We start from the raw sequence: 20521 nt of genomic DNA on the forward strand, positions 1-20521 counted from the left end.
GAAGGTGCCCGCATACAGTACTTTAAATAGTTTCTAGTTTGTGGATTACAAACTAATGTCTTCACCTTTTTATTCTTAAATGTGCCCATACGTGTGTGCATAGCACTTGACGAGAGCCAGAGTCATGCACAATTAATAGTCTGTAAAGACTTTGGGATTTGGGAGAAACTTATCATTTCTTAAGAGGGTACCGTGACTATAAACAAAGAGTTAAAATAACGCTGCTCTAAAGAAATGTATGTCTATGCATTTTGAAAAGTGCTACAGCCTTCGTGGTAATTAGCAACCGCACTGGCGTTGAATAAATTATAATAAAAGGGAAATGTGTAGTAATGAGAAAGACAACGCTATAGTATTTGAAAGCATATGGGCTCATGCAGGGGATCTTATGGGCTCGTAGTCATCTCTTAATGTGTCAGATCGTCTTTTGCTATTGAATGCTGATTTTCCACGGGGGTAGTTGTTCTCGGGGGGGGGGGGGGGGTAATTGTCATCGGGGGGTAATTATCATCGGGGGGTAGTTGTCCTCGGGGGGTAATTGTCGTCGGAGGTGATAGTCATCGGGGGGGGGGGGGAGGGTAGTTGTCTTCGGGGGGTAATTGTCCTATGGGGTAATTGTCCTTGGGGTAATTGTCCTAGGGGGTAATTGTCCTCTGGGTTAATTATCCTAGGGGGTAATTGTCCTCCGTTGGGTGATTCTTCGGGGGTTAATATTCCAGGGGGTAATTGTCCTTTAGTGGTAGTTTTCCGGGGGATAATTTTCCGGGGATGATTGCCAAGGGGGTAATTGTCCTAGAACCGATACTCGCACATCGTGGAAATATTTTAAAAGCGTGTGTTTTTTGTTGTTATAGGGATGAGAAGACAAGAGCCCCTGAACGCTGGCGTTCTGATAAGGGGGGGGGGGGGGAGGGGGGGGGGGGGGGTAGGTCATTTCTTATTCGATATCAATGATTTAAAAATGCTGCTGAAACTGTGAAAGACATATTTTTCCGGGTAAGTCATTTCCTGTTAACTTTTCTTTGAATGGAATTTTATGTGTTTTAATTCAGGTTTTGTTTATAATTGTTATGTTCTTTGGGGTTAAAAATACAAACCATTTTTACTCCTTTACTGCTTTTTTTTTTTGGAGGGGGGGGGGGTCGTTTTGGGGGGTAATAATGAATTTTGCCCCCCCCCCCACTTTTTTTGGTGGGGGGAGGGGGGGCAAGTGCCCCCCTGCCACCCCACTCCCGGCGCCTATGTCCTACCCTTCCCCCGCCTCCTTATTATCATCATCATCCCCATCGTCACAATAATATATCATCATCATTATCACTACCACTATTATACCACCATTATCGTTTTCATCATCAACATCATCATCATCATCATCATTATCATATCATCATCATCATCATTATCATCACCATCATCATTATCATCATCATAATCTACATCAATATCTCCAATATAGAAACCGGTGATTTTCGCAAAGAGGTGTAAAGAAATTGAATGCAGAGAAATTTACGGGTAGAAGTATTTATTAATCAATAGGCCCAAACAAATTCCAATACCAATCCGAGAAAAAATATATCAAAGAGAAGGACATTACGACTACGTCATGTTTGTATATTGCACGTAAACACTTTATCTCAAACAGATATACAGTACTAATATTAATAACATATACGTATTTAAAGTCGATCACTGACTGCAGTAATAGGTACTTTAAATTTATTGTAATAATTATATTTCTTTTTCTCACAACCAATTACCAGACGTTATCATCTCTAATCTTGACACAATCAAAATTATGAGCGCAACTTCCTTGTAGAATCGTGGATGGTTTCCAGTAGCAGATCCACAATACCTGGTGGGCTGGCAAGGGGGGGGGGGGAGAATATTTCGAAAATTCAAAAATTCGGAAAAGCAAATCTTATTTCATTTTTTTGAAAGTATAGACATTCGGAATAATGAACCCTATTTCACTTTTGGAATAAACGAAACTTCGGCATAACGCAACAAAATGTATAACATCCTATTTCATTTTTTCCGAATTATGACCCCCCTCCCCCCCCGGTATAGAAATTTGGGATTCGGAATAACCATAATTATGATGATAAACCTACGGATTATCATGAGCATTTGGAAAATTGAACTTTCGGACAAATGAACGAACGAATAAATGAATTTATTACCATTTCTGAAAAGAATATATTTACAGGGTATAACGAAACTACATGTATATGGTAATGGGACACCACGAAACGGCTGAAATGGACAATGCCGGAAAATATGGTTCCCTGATCATGCTGATTATGATACGTCATATTACTGGGATAATAATAAAATAATATTGACTGCCTTCAGGGCAATACGACATAATCGCCAGAACCGAAGGTGAGGGTGATATACAACTGTATTGATATGAGAAGCCGTATTGCCCTGAATTAAGCAGTTAATATATGCGCAAAGAAAATTACAAATACTTTGATGTTGGCTCTACATTATTGCCCGCTAGTTTAACACGCATTTTGCCGTTGACTTTTCTGATCGGGCAAAAGTATTTGTTCATTGGTTAACTGTGTATTATTATTTAATGATATTTCTTTCGCCCGTAGTTTTGTTGGCTTATCAATAAAAACTTGAAAATTGCCTTGCTCAGATGTCTGACACGGTTAATAATATGATTTTTTTTAACACTAGTTAAAAAGCAAAGTAATGTATTTTATATCATAATAGATAAAGATAGCAAACTGCTTTATGATTATATGCCTTGGAAATGGTTTATAATATGATGTATTTCAAAACTGCTTAAAAAGCAAAGCACTGTATTTTATCTCATAATAAATTAAGATAGCAAACTACTTCATGATTATACGCCTTGGAAATGGTTTATAATATGATGTATTTCAAAACTAGTTAAAAAGCAAAGCCTTGTATTTTATCTCATAATAAATTAAGATAGAAAACTACTATGATTATACACCTTGGAAATGTGAAAAAAAAAAAACGAGTGCTTCGCAGTTGTATTTATTTTGTATTATTTAGCTAATCTTATCATATGTGATGAAAGAAATGAAATGAAATGACATAAAATCATTAAAATCTTGGTTGGAGCCGTTTGCCGACCAGCTCAAAACAGAATGAGATCGGTGTGGTCTTAGACCACCACCACGCCCACAGCGATCTCATTGGTTTTCTTGGCTTGTCGTTCGGGTTATCGGTGCCTTAATTATTATCATTCCTTCTGGGTTTCTAAATAGAAATCAGGATTTCAGTACGATGAGGCTGAGGGTCCGATGGAAAGTCATAAACTGTAAGAAAAATACAATAAATAAATAAGTACATCAAATTACCCGTACGTTTAATTTTTCTTAACTAAGGGTATACGTAGCCTCATCAGCTTCACGCTTGTTCATCCTGATGGCCCTGCAATTTGTTAATGTTGTTTGCTTGTTTGTTTGTTTTACCGGACTGCTAAAAAGCCATGTGTATGTTTGAAGGAAGCAAGGAGGGGACCGAAGGCTTTAGGTCCTCTCCGAGGGACTTGTTGTCAGCTACACATTTACACCGAGGTGGAGAGTAGCACATGTGGATTAGTGTCTGGCCAAAGGACGTTAGTGCCGGCACGCTGAGATTTGAACCCTCAACCCTTGGATATAAATTGAGTGAATGAACCACTATACCACGACAACTCCATGATGTGATGATGATGACGATGACAGTAATAATGATACTAATCATAATGATAACACTAATAATAATAATAATAATAATAATAATGACAGTAATAATAATAATGATTATAATAATAACAATAACAATAATAATAATAATAATAATAATAATAATAAATGCTACTACTACTAAACTAAATAATAGTAATCATCATCACCATCACCATCAACAATAACAAACAATAAAGAAAATAATAATAGTATTGTTGTATGTTGTCCTGAGAGGACGGTTATCGGGAAAAATTTCCTCAGTGGATGATTGCCACATGTACTACATAATTACTCACTTGCAATATAATAAAAGGTTCCATAGTATAAAATGCCCTGCTCGTCGAGGTATTCACGAAGCTGTTCGTATTGCTCCACCGCATTGTGATTGGGCCCAAGAAAGGTGATGCCGTAGAGCTCAAAAGCATCGAAGTGCAGTAGCTGAATCCCAGAGTCCTTTAGAAAAAATGAAATCCACGATATCGATTAATTCTACTGAACAAAATGACTTAAGATCAAGTCATTTTGTACTTCAATCTTTCAAAGAGATTAATAGATTTGAAACATTTCCCGTTGATTATCATGTTTTCAAACAGAAGTTGTAGCTTTTTTTTTTTGGGGGGGGGGGAAGGGGGGTTTCAAACGTTCCCCCGATTGGTTCAGCCTTATTCAAGATTATTTAAGTAACATTTGGGCCGTCACTGCCTTTCAACAAGATGATAGTGAGAAAGAAAGAAATAACTAGTCCTTAGATCCTCAAAACTGCCGATGTAAAGGATAGCTTCATTAGAAAGTAAGGATGCCAGCAACTATAGCGGACCAGGCAGGTATGGCAGGCGGAACGTGCCATATCAATTACAGCTATAAGAAATCCATCCGTCTGATTGGTCGGAATTGGAGACGCGAAAAATGTCAATACCGGTTTAGTCCAAGAGTGAGATCCCTCAAAACTCCGGTTACCATTAAAATAGCAAAATTTTGCTGCGATACCCATTAATTTGCGTGTTAAAATGTTCCTTGTGCGAGCGCGGACACCATACAGTGCTTTTTGTCTGCGATTCCCAATGATTGTAATTTCAGTCATTTTTAAAGCAAAGATTACAGACAGTGTCTCAGATTTTCAGTGATGTTTTAACCAATCTCTACTCAATAAATGGATAAGGTAAGAATTTATGATAGATTTTTGTTTCAATTCGGCATATAAAAGATATATCAACTGCTTTAATATTCGAGGTCTGGCTGCTTTATATGCTGTCGGGAACTAGTACGTCCTGCCATGATCCCTCGGCGGCCGGCGCAATTTTTTTTGTGAAATTGGGGCGTTTCCAATACTGGTCTTTACCTTTAAAATAAAAGGACTTGAAAATGTCTGTTGAATCGAATTAAGCGAGCGCACTCGTTTAATTAAATAGTCTGATTTTCAGACCCTTGTACCCAATGGTCGTACGTTTTGTGCTGCGCAAAGATTCAATCAGTTTAATTTTGGCTATTACAAGAAGTGTGTAATGGATGTAGACAAATGCTCATGTAGGCTACTGTATGTTATCACCACAGAAAAAAAAGAAGTCAGTCAGTCAGTCACTCAAGTAGTGTCTGACAGTAAAGTGTAGAAAGTAAACGAGTTTCCTTGCATAATTTGAATACTAGGACACTGCTAACGTTTAAATATTACCGATAGGATACACGTATTATTATGTATATTATATTCATAATTCCTGCAAAGTTCTACATAATTTGATGTTGGCTGAAAAAGGGATACACTACCTGGGCTTTCAGTTTTGTACCTGTGATGGGATTGGGGCGGTTTCTTGCGAAGCTACAGGGATGAAGTGGAAAAGTTCGTAGATTTGGTCACAGCACGGGAAAGATCCTGATTGGCCGGTACACGAGGAATTTGGCCCGGGTATGTTTTCCGCGACTTTCAAAATGATTGGTGTTGACTCATTTATGTTGTTGTCTAGCAAAACAATTCGACATGAAAGAAATGTTGATAAAATTACGAAGCAGGCCTAATACAATATTTATCTTTACAAGTGCCATGGTAACATCCCTCCTACATTGGCTTGAAACAATTCATCAAGATTACAAAAAGAAACGGAATATTACATTGCCAAAAAGGAATGTAAATTGCCGTTTCATTTTAGGAAGCGGAAGTTCAAAATCTAATCTGCCATCTTCACTTTTATCCCATGTCAAATGACTGATTTAAAATTATATCTATGCCAATATTTTAAAGGAGGAGAGGGAGTCATTTTTCTTGTTTGTTTTATTTAAAAAAGATAAAGTAGGCATAGTAAGATATATGTAGAAGTCCTCATTCCATTTTCTTCCCTCGGCTTGTCCCCCTCCCCGCCCCTCCTCCCCTCCATATCTTTTCTCTTACTTTCTCTTTAAAAAGGCTTTTATATTCAAATAGATAAGGAAATAGGCGACTGGATTGCTATTTTCTATTTTGGATAATGCTTACTATATATTATTCTTAATAATTAGAGGTACATTGTACACACAATATACGAATACATAAATTATGGCAATATTCTTCCAAAGCTTACGTAAAGAAAAGCAAGACGAAGGAAATCAAAAAAAAAAAATATACTAAATGTATAATTCGAATAGATGAAATTCATCAAGAAATAATCATCAAAAAATGATGTAGAAGATAATTTTGATTTTATCAATTTATTGCCTGGTTATGATTATTAATTACTTGTTAAATCCGATTAGGGTACGTCCTTTTTAGGAGTAGAATGCATTATGCTAGTACACATAAACTTAATATTTGTTTGTTTTTGTTTTACAGCAGCTAACCAATGTTGTCCATTTATTATCAAATACCCGTTTAAACTTATTGTTTTAAACATAGGTTTAATATTGTAATGAACGATAATATCTTAAAATGGCTTTGAAATAATTGATCAACGATAAGCTAGACTTACGTTTGATAGAAAGCGTGTAGTATTTGGCGTATAAGATAATAAAATTAGATCGAATTCATTCACTTCCATAAAAATCCAAACAAAAAAGCTCACCTTATTTAAAGTAATTTTATCATCTAAAATCAAATGTTGGATAAACCTTCTTCTAAATTTGGCAATCTCAATATAAGTGTTCTATGCTTTCTTCGGAATTATAACAAAATGTACAAAAGTCTGATTCTCAAAGCTTACCTACAAGGTAGGCATCGAGGTCACCTATGACTAAACCTATTGCTTCAGTTCGGTCGCAGGTTGGAGCGACCTTATGCACCCATACACTTGGTTCTACCCGTCTCTTCCACATATCTGAACCAATTTCTTCTAATGTAGTATAGACGGGGCACTCGTAGACTGCAGATAGATAATTAAATAAATTGATAGATAGGTAAATAGATGGAAAAACAAAAAACAAACATGGATCAATAAATCAATAAATGCACAACTAGATAAATAAATGAATACATAAATAAATACTTTCATACATAGTCTACTAAATGCACAAATACATATATACAAATAAATTAATATATCTATTGAAAGGCTCACTTGCACATTGGGGAATTCCATCAGGAGGCTGTGGGGTCGTGGTCGGGGTCGTGGCCGGGACTGCGGTAATCGACATCGCGATGAAAGCGAGGAGACAAACTGCCAACATGATTAACGATTCTGTGTGAAGAAAACAAATATTGAAAAATCTTCTCAAACACGATGGCAAAGATTTCCGAAAAAAACAATTTAAGTAGATAAAGCAACTTTAATAACTAAACAAACGTGCTAAGGGTGGAAATTGAACTAATTCTTATTTTTTAAGCAAATAAGGTGGACGATGACTCGTTGATGCCAAGAAAACATCACTTACGGGTGTTCAAAAAAGCTACAAAAATCGGATCGCAGCTTTGCGGCTCGTAAAAGATGCTCTGCATCGTAATTGGGTCAACCTTCCCCCCCTTGGCAAAAAGCTAGATCCGCCCCTGCTTTTTTGTAATATTTGTATGCAAGAAATTGCCACTCCCGGTGGTAACATTTAGGGCGGTTTGCAAACACTAAAAAGCCTACATGTATATACAGGCTAAAGCAGCGTTTTTCAACTTAAAAAAAAAAAAAAAAAATTATTTTATTTTATTTTATTGAAATATATTTATTAAGGATAACAAGAATGAGATACAAATTGTCGATACAAAATCTGTTTTACATTATGGTCCTGAACACGATAAAAATGTAATACACGGAAATATATATAATGAATATCACCAAAGCTCACAAGCAAAGGTAAGAACAGTATAAAACTAACATATAAGCATAATACGCATTAAAAGTAGTTAAAAGCACAAAAAAAAAGAAAAGAAACGACTATGTAATAATTGAAATTAACAGCGGAAAAAACATCAAATCACTTTAATAAAAGGCATTAAAATATTACCCCCCAAAAATAGAAGAGGAGAAAAGATATAAGTAAACTGGTAAAAAAGTAAAGGAGGAAAAAGGGAAAGAAAGAAAGAGGGGAGAGGGAAATGGAGAGAGAGACAAAGAGAGAGAGAGAGAGAGAGAAATAAGCCATCATGATGTCAAAGCAGTAAATGAATCGGCATTGTATCACGCAGGTTTACAAAAATTGTCCTTGTACATACGTTTAAAAACATCGATATATTTAGCATTTTGAAAAGCAGAAGGTAAACTAATCCAGGTTTTACGACCAGCGTATATAAAACAATTCTTAAAACATTAAAGATTAGGCTTGGTTAAAACAACATTCAGCGTATTGGACGATAGACCTTATCCGTAATACTTCACAATCCTTCCATTTTATGACGTATTTTAGACTCATGCATGCTACACTCAGCCATTGTCATGTTAGTTATAGATTGCCATAATGCCAGATCTGGAACAGAATATGGTAAGAAATTTGTGAAATTTAACTCTGGATTTCCTCGTCCAACACAGTTACTACGAACGATGTCCCACGTATTGACATACGTGTAGCCTTAAAATCTTGAATAGGTATCGCGTGTACGGCGCGGTGGTGACAAGGCCCGAATTCCAGGTTTGTAAATAACAAAAGGAGGTTTGGCGAAACAAATGGAGGTTCGAGCTCAAACCTTGGTCTGAGCTCAAACCTTGCTTTGTGAATTCGGGTAGGTCCGGTCTACAGTTGTGTTTGTGCGGAGCACGTTGTGATTAGTCTGCTTATCCATATTGCTCCGATTGTCACTGCAGCACAAACATAGCTCGTTCGACGTCACTACCAAACTAGCCAATCAGCTGTCAATGACGTCATATTAAAATGCGGCGGCAAATATATTTTGTGAAATTATCGAGAAATTGACTATTTTTAATTGAAAACTAGTTTTATTTTTGGATGGAAAAGCAGCCATTGTTATCTTGACATTCATTGAAGTAATCAGAATAGGGTAAGTTACTTCTCAGATGATTCAAGAGGTGTATTTTGTAGATAATTTTTTAATTTTTAGAATGTTCCACTGTGTTGCAGGGTAACGGGTGTATGCCATTGGGTGTGATGTGTTCGCGCGCTATAAGTACAGGCCACCGCGCCGTCGGGTGTATTCTCGTACTGATGTAGTTGCAAAGCTCATGCGGTGGTCACATCCCGCCGTACTTGCAAGTGCGTGCTGTCTACGTGCAAAAACGTGGGCAAAATTTGGGTATCCGTATGTGATGAGTACCGCCTCCGTACGGATTTGGGAGCACGCAGACACACCGTAGCACTTTTAGTGCATGAGGAACTTTCGCTGCGTTCGGGCTGCGTTCGGGCTACCGATTCACCCCAGTGCGTGTGACGTGTGTGCCCGGTACTGCCAACGAGCGCACAACGCACTGACTCCGTGCGTCTTTTAAAGGCGCACGTGATCAGTGCGGGGTCCGTGCTTACTCGCAGCACTCACGTGGACCGTACCGAGTAAGCACTTTCAACGCACGTTGTTCGCACTGGTTTATGCAGTTGATAGTCTCTTCGGCGGCATCTTGAGGCAGCAACAGCTGGGACTTCTGGAGAACATCGGAATGTCGTCATATATAAACACGAGTTCATCGCACGTGCACGCACTTACAACATGCGAGTGAGTAAGGACACTGTACGTGAGCAGCACTTGTAAGTACGGCCTCCGTACGATAACGTGGCAACCGCACGGAGACCATACGTTGTAAGCACGTTATAAGCACGTTGTAAGCACGTACAACGCACTTACCACGTGCGCAACGTACGATGCACGCAACCGTTCACGGCCAGGCGTGGCGTGCGGGCCACGTACTTACACAGTGCGTGTGACGAGCGTTGCCGGTACTCCCTCCCTGCCTTTGCCACTCCCTCCCTACGTTTTCAGAAAAACGTGGCGGCCGTGGCCTCCCCAAAAACCGTACGGACTAAAAACACGCACGGTGGGATGTGACCAACGCTTAAGATGGCTCCCACGCCCACTTCCCTCTCTATGCCTTTCTGAACATTCCTTTCCTTCTCAATACAATAACTTTCACCTGCCTAAGTTATTCAAACCATACCGCCTCGCCACTTCTTCCATTACGTAATCATTAAAAGGATCCGCATATACAACATTTTCCTGCTATACGTTGTACTGCAGGAAAATACAAATTTCCCTGGTATACCTTACACATAAACTACAATACAATAAACATAGCGTATATACTGTAGCAACAATCAGCAGACGACACTTAATAGTAATTTTGTATGTGAGATTGCTTTGCTAAATATAAATTACTTTGTTAATAAATATCAACTAAAATTTCTTTTACATTTTTAAAACCATCATTGATATTTAATAATTCATGAGTGAGTAAAAGAAACATACCAAACTATATAATTATATGAAATACTTGGTGGCAATTAGGGGAGTTTGACGTGATGACCGATTGCACCCCTCTGTTAATAACCGAATAGTCCATGGTGTGTCATGAATATTCATGTTTTTGCTTACCTCGGCTAAATGTTTGCTTTTACTAAATTGAAAAATTACGGTGGGGGGTTGGATGAAATGGACATAATGAAATAGGCAGAAGTGATCTATGATAATTCATGCTTTTTATGTTTCGTGTGCTCGACCTATAATCTTCAAATCGCTTGGCAAACTGAGTACAAAGTTAGACTTGTTTCACATGTGTATTATAGGCAATGACGAGCTTGCAACCTATTTTGAAAAATTACGGTGGGTGAACTTTCAATAGTCAATGAGACATGAGGGCTCCAATGAAAGAGCTAGTGATAACGTACGTCGGGTGGATGTGCTTTTCGTTTAAACAAAAAATGATTTTTTAACGCTTTAAAAAAAAAACGTCCATAGGCTAACATGTTAGGCAGCTGACTCTAACCATGCTCTGACGATAGGGGGCTTTGTGAAATGAGACTAAACGGAGCAATGTGAAACATAATTTCTCTCTGGATTGGTTGCTGTCAACCATCATGACCTCCTAGAATGTGCCTAAGATTTTAAAAGATATCTTGAACAGTGAGGATTTTTTAGAAGCCATTACTGAAGGAGTTCAAAACAAACTTGGAGAGATTTTAGATAGATTAAACCAATATGAAACTCGTCTTACTAACTTCGAGTCAAAGCCAAATCAGTCTGACAGGTTGATCCTGGAGGTGCAGTCTGAGTTGAATAGTAAATGGAATAATCTATCTTCTATGACAGAAAAGATGGAATCAGGCATGATCTTCAGAATATGTCTGATTCACACATCCGGAAAATCACGGCACTAGAGAAACAACTTGAGAAAAAAGAAGAATGCATTTCTCGCTTGGAGTATGAGACCAACGAGTTAGAACAGTACTCAAGAAGATCATGTGTTCGTATTTTTGGAGTCAAAGAAGAGAAGAATGAAAATACAGATGATATTATTATCTCGGTAGCAAAGAAAATGAATGTGGACCTGCGTCTTGAGCAGATAGACAGATCTCATCGTGTAGGTAGGCTTCCCCAGGACAAAACAAGAAGTCGTGGCATCATTGCTAAATTGTACTCGTATCGCATAAGGCAGATGCTCCTCAAACATCGAACTTCGCTGAAAGGAACAAGGATTGCTATCTATGAGGACCTTACTCCTAGGAATTTTGACCTGCTACATGAAGCAAATTCCTGTCAGAAAGTACAAGCTGCTTGGTCTTCTGATGGCAAAGTATTTGTAGTGTCATCCAAGCGAAATGGTAATACAACTAAACAGATGATACGAAGCAAAGCTGATCTTCTGAGATTATAAATATGGTGGCGACTCAATGTAATGAAATTCTTGGGAATGTGCATATTGCCTTACGGCATGAATGTGATGTTGGCCTGTTGACTTCTTCAGTCAGGATCATTCTCATTCTCATTCTTATTTACCTCTTTATGCAGGAACTCCACTGTGCACTGTATATATGTATTAGCATGCATCGATGTCTACATTATTAACCATAAAACTCCATGTGTTTATGAAGTTTTTAATATGTATGATAAATTCCTCGGGATCCACATATTCGTATTCGTATTTTATATTCTGACTTTAAATGTGCTTTATACAGGTTGTATGTTCAATGACAGTATAACTGTAACTTATCTGTTCCAGATGGCTTTCGCCATTCCACTTACCCATTTTTTCTTCTTTAGTAACTCAGTTGTAACTATATGTAGATTAAGAAAGTACAGTTGTAGTAATTTTTAAAAACTGTTCAAAATATTTATCTAATCTTTTACATAGATTTAACACAGATTAACAGGTTGTAACTTTCACTGTTTTTAATTCTATTTCCTTCAGAAGATAGTTTGAGGCATATTTACGAAAAGAGGTGACTTGAATCACATGTACTTGTATTTATTATTACATATTGCTATATTCATAATATTTTTTTATGAGTGACACATTTATGACTGCTAAATCAGAATATTATGAGTTGAAAAATTTGCCTGAGTGCAAGTCTTCATTTTTTTTCATTATTTCATGCTAATGTAAGAAGTTTAAAAAAAATATTGATAAATTACATGCATGTCTATCAAATGTAAAACCTTCTTTTTCAGTAATAGGAATTACAGAAATATGGATAAAAAAAAATGAGAAACTTCTGCCAATCCACGAATTGGATGGACATAATTTTGTCAGTCAAGGTAGAAGTGATCGCTCAGGTGGTGGAGTTGGAATATTTGTAAATGAATCATTGAAATATAAAATACGTGAAGACTTAAAATTATTTGTGAGTGAAGTAGAAAGTATGTTTGTTGAGCTTTTTTTTCAACAGGAAGAGTGTCATAGTTGGCGTAGTTTACAGACCACCAGGTCAGACAATTCTTGCATTCAAGGAATCTTTTGAACCAATCCTCTTTAAAGTTATTGGTGATCACAAACCTTGCTATATAATGGGAGATTTCAATATAAATAATTTTGTTGAAGAAGAGATGGAGCCTAATGATTTTGTAAATTTTATGAATTCCTATTCTTTTTCTCCTGTAATATCTAAGCCAACTCGAATCACTATAGAAACCTCAACTTTGTTGGATAATATTTTTGTTAACAGCACATGTGATGATTATTTGTCTGGAATTATTACATACCCTGTAAGTGACCACATGCCTATATTTTGTTTTTCTAATCTAATTGTGAATTCAAACCAAAATGTAAGGTCTGTTCGAAATGTGAGGCATATTAACGAAGAAAATATAATATTATTCTGTACTGAATTGAGTAAGGTGAACTGGGAATTCATTTTGAAAAATTCAACTACTGATGTTAACCAGTTATACAAATCATTTTTTGAGGTTGTTGGCTCTACTTATGATCATTGCTTTCTAAAACAACAACCCAAAGATAATCGAAAAGAAAAACGTAACACATGGTATGATCATTCTTTAAAAAAGCTTTGTCGTAAGAAAAATGCTTTGTATCACAAATTTATAAAAAAATCCCACCCATTACAGAAAAGATGTTTACAAGAAACAAAGGAATATTGTAAATAATGCGATTAGAAGTGCAAAACGTGACTATTATCAAAAGAAATGTTATGGTAAAAGAAATGATTTGAAAGGAACATGGCGTGTTATAAACAATATTTTAATAGAACAAAAGAAAATTGACTGTCCAACTCTTTTAAAAGATGGACAAAATATTGAGGAACCTTCAGAAGTGTTGCGAGTTTTTAATGAATATTTTGTTTCTGTTGGTGAGAATGTTGCAAACAATATGCCTAATACTTTAACAGACCCTATTAAATATTTTTGTGGTGATTATCCACACTCCTTATTTTTCACATGTACAAAGGAATCTGAGGTAATCAATACAGTGTTAAGTTTAAAAGAAGGCAAAAGCCCAGGTTACGATTATTTGATTTAATTTGATTTGATTTATTTATTTCTGTTTGATTTTCTTTTTCTTTTGATATAGACACCAAAGTTTTAAAACAATGTATACACATTGTTGCTCCAGTGTTAAATCATATTTTCAATACCTCTATAGAAACAGGATGCTTTCCAGATGCTTTAAAAGTTGCTAAAGTTTTGCCAATATAGGATTTCCCGGCCAAATTCGCGAGTTTGTCATTCAAATTAATTTGTCTTGCGTTCAAATTCGACGGTTTTAGTGCAGTCAGGTATATCTCGGGTTCATATTTCCTTTTCTCGTTTTCAAATCTATGGAATTTTCGTTAGAATCTACGTATGTTTCATTCAAATTAATGAACAAAGTGCTTCTTTCGCTATTTGGTCATTCGATTTGGCGCAACACGATTTTCTGACAACACGACGGTCTACTTTTAGCATTCTATTTCATTTGTAGCATTCAAATTAGCACTTTGTCCACTTAAATTGATGGTCAATATACATTTCTCATTTATTACACACTTTTTATAGCTCATTCTTTTTCTTCATGATTGTTTTGTCATGTGTATTAATTTTTTTCATCATATTTTATTTTCTTGCATTTATCCCCTATACTTATTAGATTTATCTGATATTCATCAGCATTTAAGTTTGATTGTTAAGAGGAAAACACGACTTGCATCTACGGACCTGATGGTCTCAGTATATTTGTAAATGTTCATGTAAGGAAGGAAGTTGTTTCTCTTATGTTTCATCATAAATTTATCATAATTTCATCATAATTTCATTATGGAAGAAGGGTACAATATTGTGACTGGGGTAGAGACTAGAGTCAACAATTTGAACATGATTCATTATTTAGCCAAGTCTTTAGCCATCGATCTGCCGGCGGGAAAGTACACTGTGAAACTCTTAAAAAAAAACAGAGGGGTGTGCTGGGTATAAGAGACGATGTGAATTACTTTCGTAAAATTCCGAGTCTGTAGTAAAAAGGGGCGATTGAGGGTACCCCCACCTTTCCCGGGTACATGTATATGAACATGTCCGTGCAGAAATACCATATCCCTTGATTTCGCCCCTTTTTTACTTTATGTCTGACTACACCCATCTGCATTGTCCTGAAAATAAATAAATGGAATAACAGCTTAGACCCCAATAGCAAATCATGCATTTTAACTGCATTATTTAAAAATTGTAAAAGTGTGTTGCAATTCTTCCCCCTAACATTCCTAACTTGAATAAAAATATTTCGAATACGAATGACAGGTGTTAATTTGAATGATAAAAATTACGCTTCGACAAGTGAATATTAATTTGAATGCTAGTTGAGCAGTTTCTAAATTGAATGACAGATCTATGAAACCCTTCGACCAAAATCCTAAATTAAATACAAAAACTGGGAAATTGAATGATAATTGGCATGGCAAAGCCGATCTGCGCTAACTTAAATGCAAAGTAAATGAATTCGAATGAAAAACACGCGAATTTGGCCGGGAAATCCTATATTTAAAAAGGGAGATAAATCTTTGTGTACAAACTATCGACCTGTGTCCCTGCTTTCGATCTTTGATAAACTTTTTGAAAAATTGATATATGCAAAACTTATTTCTTACATATGTAAAAACAATATTTTATACAATAGACAATTTGGTTTCCGTTCTGGACATTATACATCTATGGCCCAACTTGAATATATCGATCAACTTGATACAGCTTTTGAAAATAAGAATATTGGACTAGGAATATTTTTGGACCTATCGAAGGCATTCGACTTAATCAATCATGATATTTTGTTACGGAAGTTGAAATTTTTATGGTATTAGAGGAATTTCTTTAGAATTGATACATAGCTATTTATTTAACAGAAAGCAATTTGTTTATATAGATGGTGTTAACTCCACATTATTGACACTCGCTGGAGGTATTCCGCAAGGGTCAATTTTAGGGCCATTAATTTTTCTATTATATGTTAATGACATTCAATACGTAAGCCCAAACCTTTGCCCAATCATATTTGCAGATGACACAAACCTCTTTGTGTCTCGTAAAAACATCAATGAAATATCAACCATAATTACTTCAGAAATACCAAAAATTGAGTTGTGGTTTTTGGCTAACAAATTACTTATAAATTCCAAAAAAACTAATTATATGATATTCAAGCAGAAAAACAAAAAACTTTCAGGTCAAATCTGTGACATTAAAATTAATATCTATAATATATTACAAGTTTCTAATACTGTATTTCTTGGAGTGACACTTGATGAAAATCTTACTTGGGCTTCACATATTAATAATACCCGGCGGAAGATTTCATGTGCAATAGGTGTATTATATAAAATACGACACTTTATTCCTCTATATATTTTGATTAATATCTACAATGCAATCATGCTTCCTCATCTGTCCTATTGTACTTTGATATGGGGACATTGTGCAAAAACTTTAATGAATCAAGTTTATGTTTTACAGAAAAGAGCACTACGTGCAATTACAAATTCTCACCCCAGAACCCCATCTTAACCGCTTTTTAGGAAATTAAATGTACTTACCATATTTCAAATACATGAATTGCAAGTTGGATCATTTATGTATATGTACAACAAGAATATGTTACCTTCTATTTTCGATAATATGTTCAAAATAACAAAGGATATTCATCCACATTACACAAGACATGCTAATGATTTATATATTCCATTGTTAAAATACCATACTTCACGTAGATCAGATAAATATTCCGGAGTAATTAGTTGGAGTGCAATACCTACCCATATAAAAATGTGCCCATCTGTTGCCTCATTTAAACGTAAATACAAGAACTATTTAATGAAGGAATTCCTATAGTATGTTTAATTTAATTAGCCTATACTCATTTGTTTATTTATTTACTACCCATTTTCTTTTCTCTGTACTTTGTATTATTATCTGACGACACTGGAGCCCAGCTTTTGAAAGGCCAATGGACTCTGCTGGCTCCTCCATATTCTTTGTATTATTTATATTTATATATTTGCTTATATGTATAATGTATTGTTATATGTATTTTTATACGAAAAATGGAAATAAAATGAACTTGAACTTTAACTTGAACTAGAAAACCATTTCAGTTCAGTATTTAAAATACCATACTTATTCAATTTGGACAACAAAAGTTCATGGTCAATACAATCAATTTTTTTTGAAATATTAAGAAAACGTGCACCAACTTTTTCCTTATCATTAAAAGATTCGTACCAATCATCAATGACTCTATGTAAACATGTATTAGTTGAATGATTTGGCAAAAAATATATTGGTCAACACTAATAAGATGATTAGTCTGCAAGTAAGATAAGAATTGAAACTGAACTTCCTTTTCAAGCAGTTTAGCAATATGACATACGACTGAGATGGGTCTATGATTTGAAATATTATTCTTATCACCTTTACCTTTCTAAACAGGCGTAGTTCTGGCCAGTTTCCAATCATTAGGTAAAAATCCACAATTTAAACTTTCATTAAAAGGACAGTTAAGAGAAATATTAATATAAGGAGCTGAAATTTGAAGTAATTTTCTATCAAATTCTATGATATCAAGGCTACTCTCTCTCGACAATAGAGAGAGATTATGTTTAGTTTTCCCAGGACTGATTGATTTCAAGACGAAGTATGTATACTTTCAGGATGGTTCCATGATAGATCATGATTACTGAAAGCTTCTGATTTTTTTTTACCAATATTTACAAAATAATCGTTCAATTTATTACTGTCTAAATCAGATGGTAAAACATAATCCGCATGGCACTTTTTCAAAAAAATGAAACAGTTTGCGTCACCCCAATCCTAAATAATTTACAGAAGATTCAGTTAGGATCACTCTAACACGCGTCAAGTACCATCTACACTATGGCAATTTTTTTCTTCTAAGTTTTGCGAGCGACCGGAGCAAGCGAGCAAAAAATTATGATACTTTTGTTATGATAACAAAATTTACCTTATGATTAACACACATGATACAATATAAAATTAAGAGCGCGAGCATCTCGCTGCAGAAAACATGAATGCCAAAATCATTTGATGCGGTCAATTCGATGCACGAACATGAAGAGATTCGGGCTTCTCATTGGTCAGAATAATTATCATCTTTCTAAATGTTGCGAGCGAGTGAAGCAAACGAGCGTGGTCAAAATGTAATTTGATATAAAGGATGTAATATATATTCAGGCAACTCTCTATTAAATAAAAGGCTATTTAATGGGCACTTCATTGCTCAACGATGAAGGTATTCAGGCACTTCGCTGCCAGAAATTATCCTGTTTTTAAAGGTTGTGAGCAGCGAAGCGAGCGAGGAACAAAGACACTCTATCACCTTCAAAATGCTATTACCTCATGAAATTACATACTCTAACGGTTTCTAATAAATCGACGTTATTCCCAATTAATGATTTTTAAAAATTATTACTCAAATTCTCTCGCGGCACCTCGGTCGAAAATTAGGTGCTTCTTAGATAGCACAAAATCTAATAAAATCTTATTCAATGCGCTCAATGTTCACGAATTCGAAAACAGGTATTTCTTTGTAAAGATCAATTAATTTGAGGAAAAGCGACATATTCTCAGTATCGATGTTCGCAAACTTCGCAGATCGACATGTGAATGCGTATGTATCTTTTTGTTTTGTTGTGTGTGTATGTTGCGAATAAAACATGGCAATCTTTTTGAATGTGTACTAATAAGCAAAAAAAAGGGTTAGACCTTTAATTTATATTGATCCCATTTTGTACTTGTGAAATTAAAAAAGGGGTCACGTACGTATTGAGGTAAATATTCTCGAACGTATGCAAAATTAAAGAGTCATTAAATTATTGACTCCGCGCTAACCAGCGTGATCAAAAACTTTAGAACAGTTGTTGAAAATGAATTGGCATCACTGCGTCCACTAAACGTAACTTACCAATGGTTTACTGTATTTGTAGAGAGTCTTAGAGAGTCTTGCAAACGGCCACCCTGTGTGCTGCTCAGTGTATGACGTTCTGGTCTGCCCGTATCAACAGCTTTGACTCCAAGATGAGGATACTGGTGGTTTTATGGCTTTCCAATAGTAGCGTATGAAGATGCCAGGCCGGGCCGCGAAATTACCTATGAGCGTAAAATCCCGGCTCCTGATTGGTTCAGAGGTATACGCATCATGAATATTCATGACTGAGCTGCAAAGATACTAGTAGTATTACGCATGCGCGTGACACAAGTCGAATTAGCTGCTCATAGCATGCAGCTATATGCTAGCTAGCTGTGTACGTACGTACGTACTCATGCATGCATGCATACATGCGCATTGATTGGTTCAAAGATGTAACTTTTACATGAGCAATTATGGCGGCGTCTGAATCTGAGAATAAATAGTGAGAGTTAATTAATTTTAATTAAAATTGGGATATTTTAATGCTTAAATTCATGAAAGTAGGTCAAAGGTTATGAACCTGCTGATTGTATTTATTGTTGAAAGCTCAAATTAGTTGGATGATCTTGAGAAAAGAAGTTTGAAGATATATAAAATATTGCAAAAGTACTTAGTCAGATAAATCAGTATAATGTGCACTAGGTATGCATATTTATAATAAAAGCTTGTCTTTGACATGACTTGTGTAGAGCCTGTATGTATTACTTTTTGTCCTTTGTTTTCTCTGGCCAGGTTCTTCTGTCACAAAGGAACCAGAATCACTAATATGTCAGGATATCATGTCCAGAGGAACACAGTAGCTTTGACCCACACCTAACCATCCAGGTGCGTACGCAGGAGGGGGGGGGGGGTGGGGGTTAACCCCCCTTGAGTTTTTTATGTGTATGTTTTGTGTATGATTTTTTTTTTTGGGAAAAAAAAAACCTTTTGAGTTTTTTTTTGTATTTTTTTAAAAATATATATAAAAAAAAAATAATAATAACAAAAATCATTATAGAGGACCTAACAAAAGATGACCTTACCCCCCCCCCCCCCGTCGATTGAACGGTATGCCGATGGGTAAGAATTTCAAATTTCGGCCCCCCCCCAAAAAAAAATGTCCTCTTACCCCCCCCCCCCCCCCCCGGTTATTCAGCGTGTGGCTGAGTCGTTGCAAAAAAGTTGGCCCGATTAAACAAAAAAAAACCTTGAAAAAATCCTGCGTACGCCACTGCAACCATTTCATGTTTTCAAGGACCATCCTGATAAGATTCATACCCATTGTGTGTGTCTATTGTGTATTATTGACAGCTAGTGTGTGCATTTGTTGCTTATGTGTTTGTAAATACATGAGGGTGGGTGGGTATGTGTTAAAAGAGAGAGGGAGAGAGAGGGGAGGGGAGATAGAGAGAGAGAGAAAGAGAGAAAGAGAGAGAGAGAGAGAGAGTGTTTGTATGTATAGCCTATGTGTGAAATTTGAAATATTAGTGTGTGTACTGTAAATGAACTCTTTGGCAAAAAATCCGCCGTGTAAAAACTAGATGTGGAAAACTATACAAACCAAACATGCACCAGAACAACCAGGAATATTCACAAACACACAGA

At 36.0% G+C, this 20521-nt stretch overlaps 1 protein-coding gene across 1 annotated transcript; it reads right to left on the reverse strand.

Annotated features, from left to right (window-relative positions):
• Window positions 1-3065: 3065 nt before the first annotated feature.
• Window positions 3066-19038, reverse strand: LOC115929018. The gene is made up of 6 exons (XM_030997045.1): window positions 18932-19038; window positions 7232-7351; window positions 6878-7036; window positions 5495-5667; window positions 4010-4166; window positions 3066-3299 (listed from the first exon to the last, which is right to left on the reverse strand). The coding sequence occupies exons 2-6, from the start codon at window positions 7338-7340 to the stop codon at window positions 3241-3243; spliced, it is 657 nt and encodes a 218-aa protein (XP_030852905.1). The 5' UTR covers window positions 7341-7351; window positions 18932-19038; the 3' UTR covers window positions 3066-3240.
• Between the last annotated feature and the right edge of the window lie 1483 nt (window positions 19039-20521).

Source organism: Strongylocentrotus purpuratus, unplaced genomic scaffold (genome assembly GCF_000002235.5).
Source record: "Strongylocentrotus purpuratus isolate Spur 01 unplaced genomic scaffold, Spur_5.0 spur5_scaffold_4, whole genome shotgun sequence".
In the NCBI taxonomy this organism is placed as follows: Eukaryota; Metazoa; Echinodermata; class Echinoidea; order Camarodonta; family Strongylocentrotidae; genus Strongylocentrotus; species Strongylocentrotus purpuratus.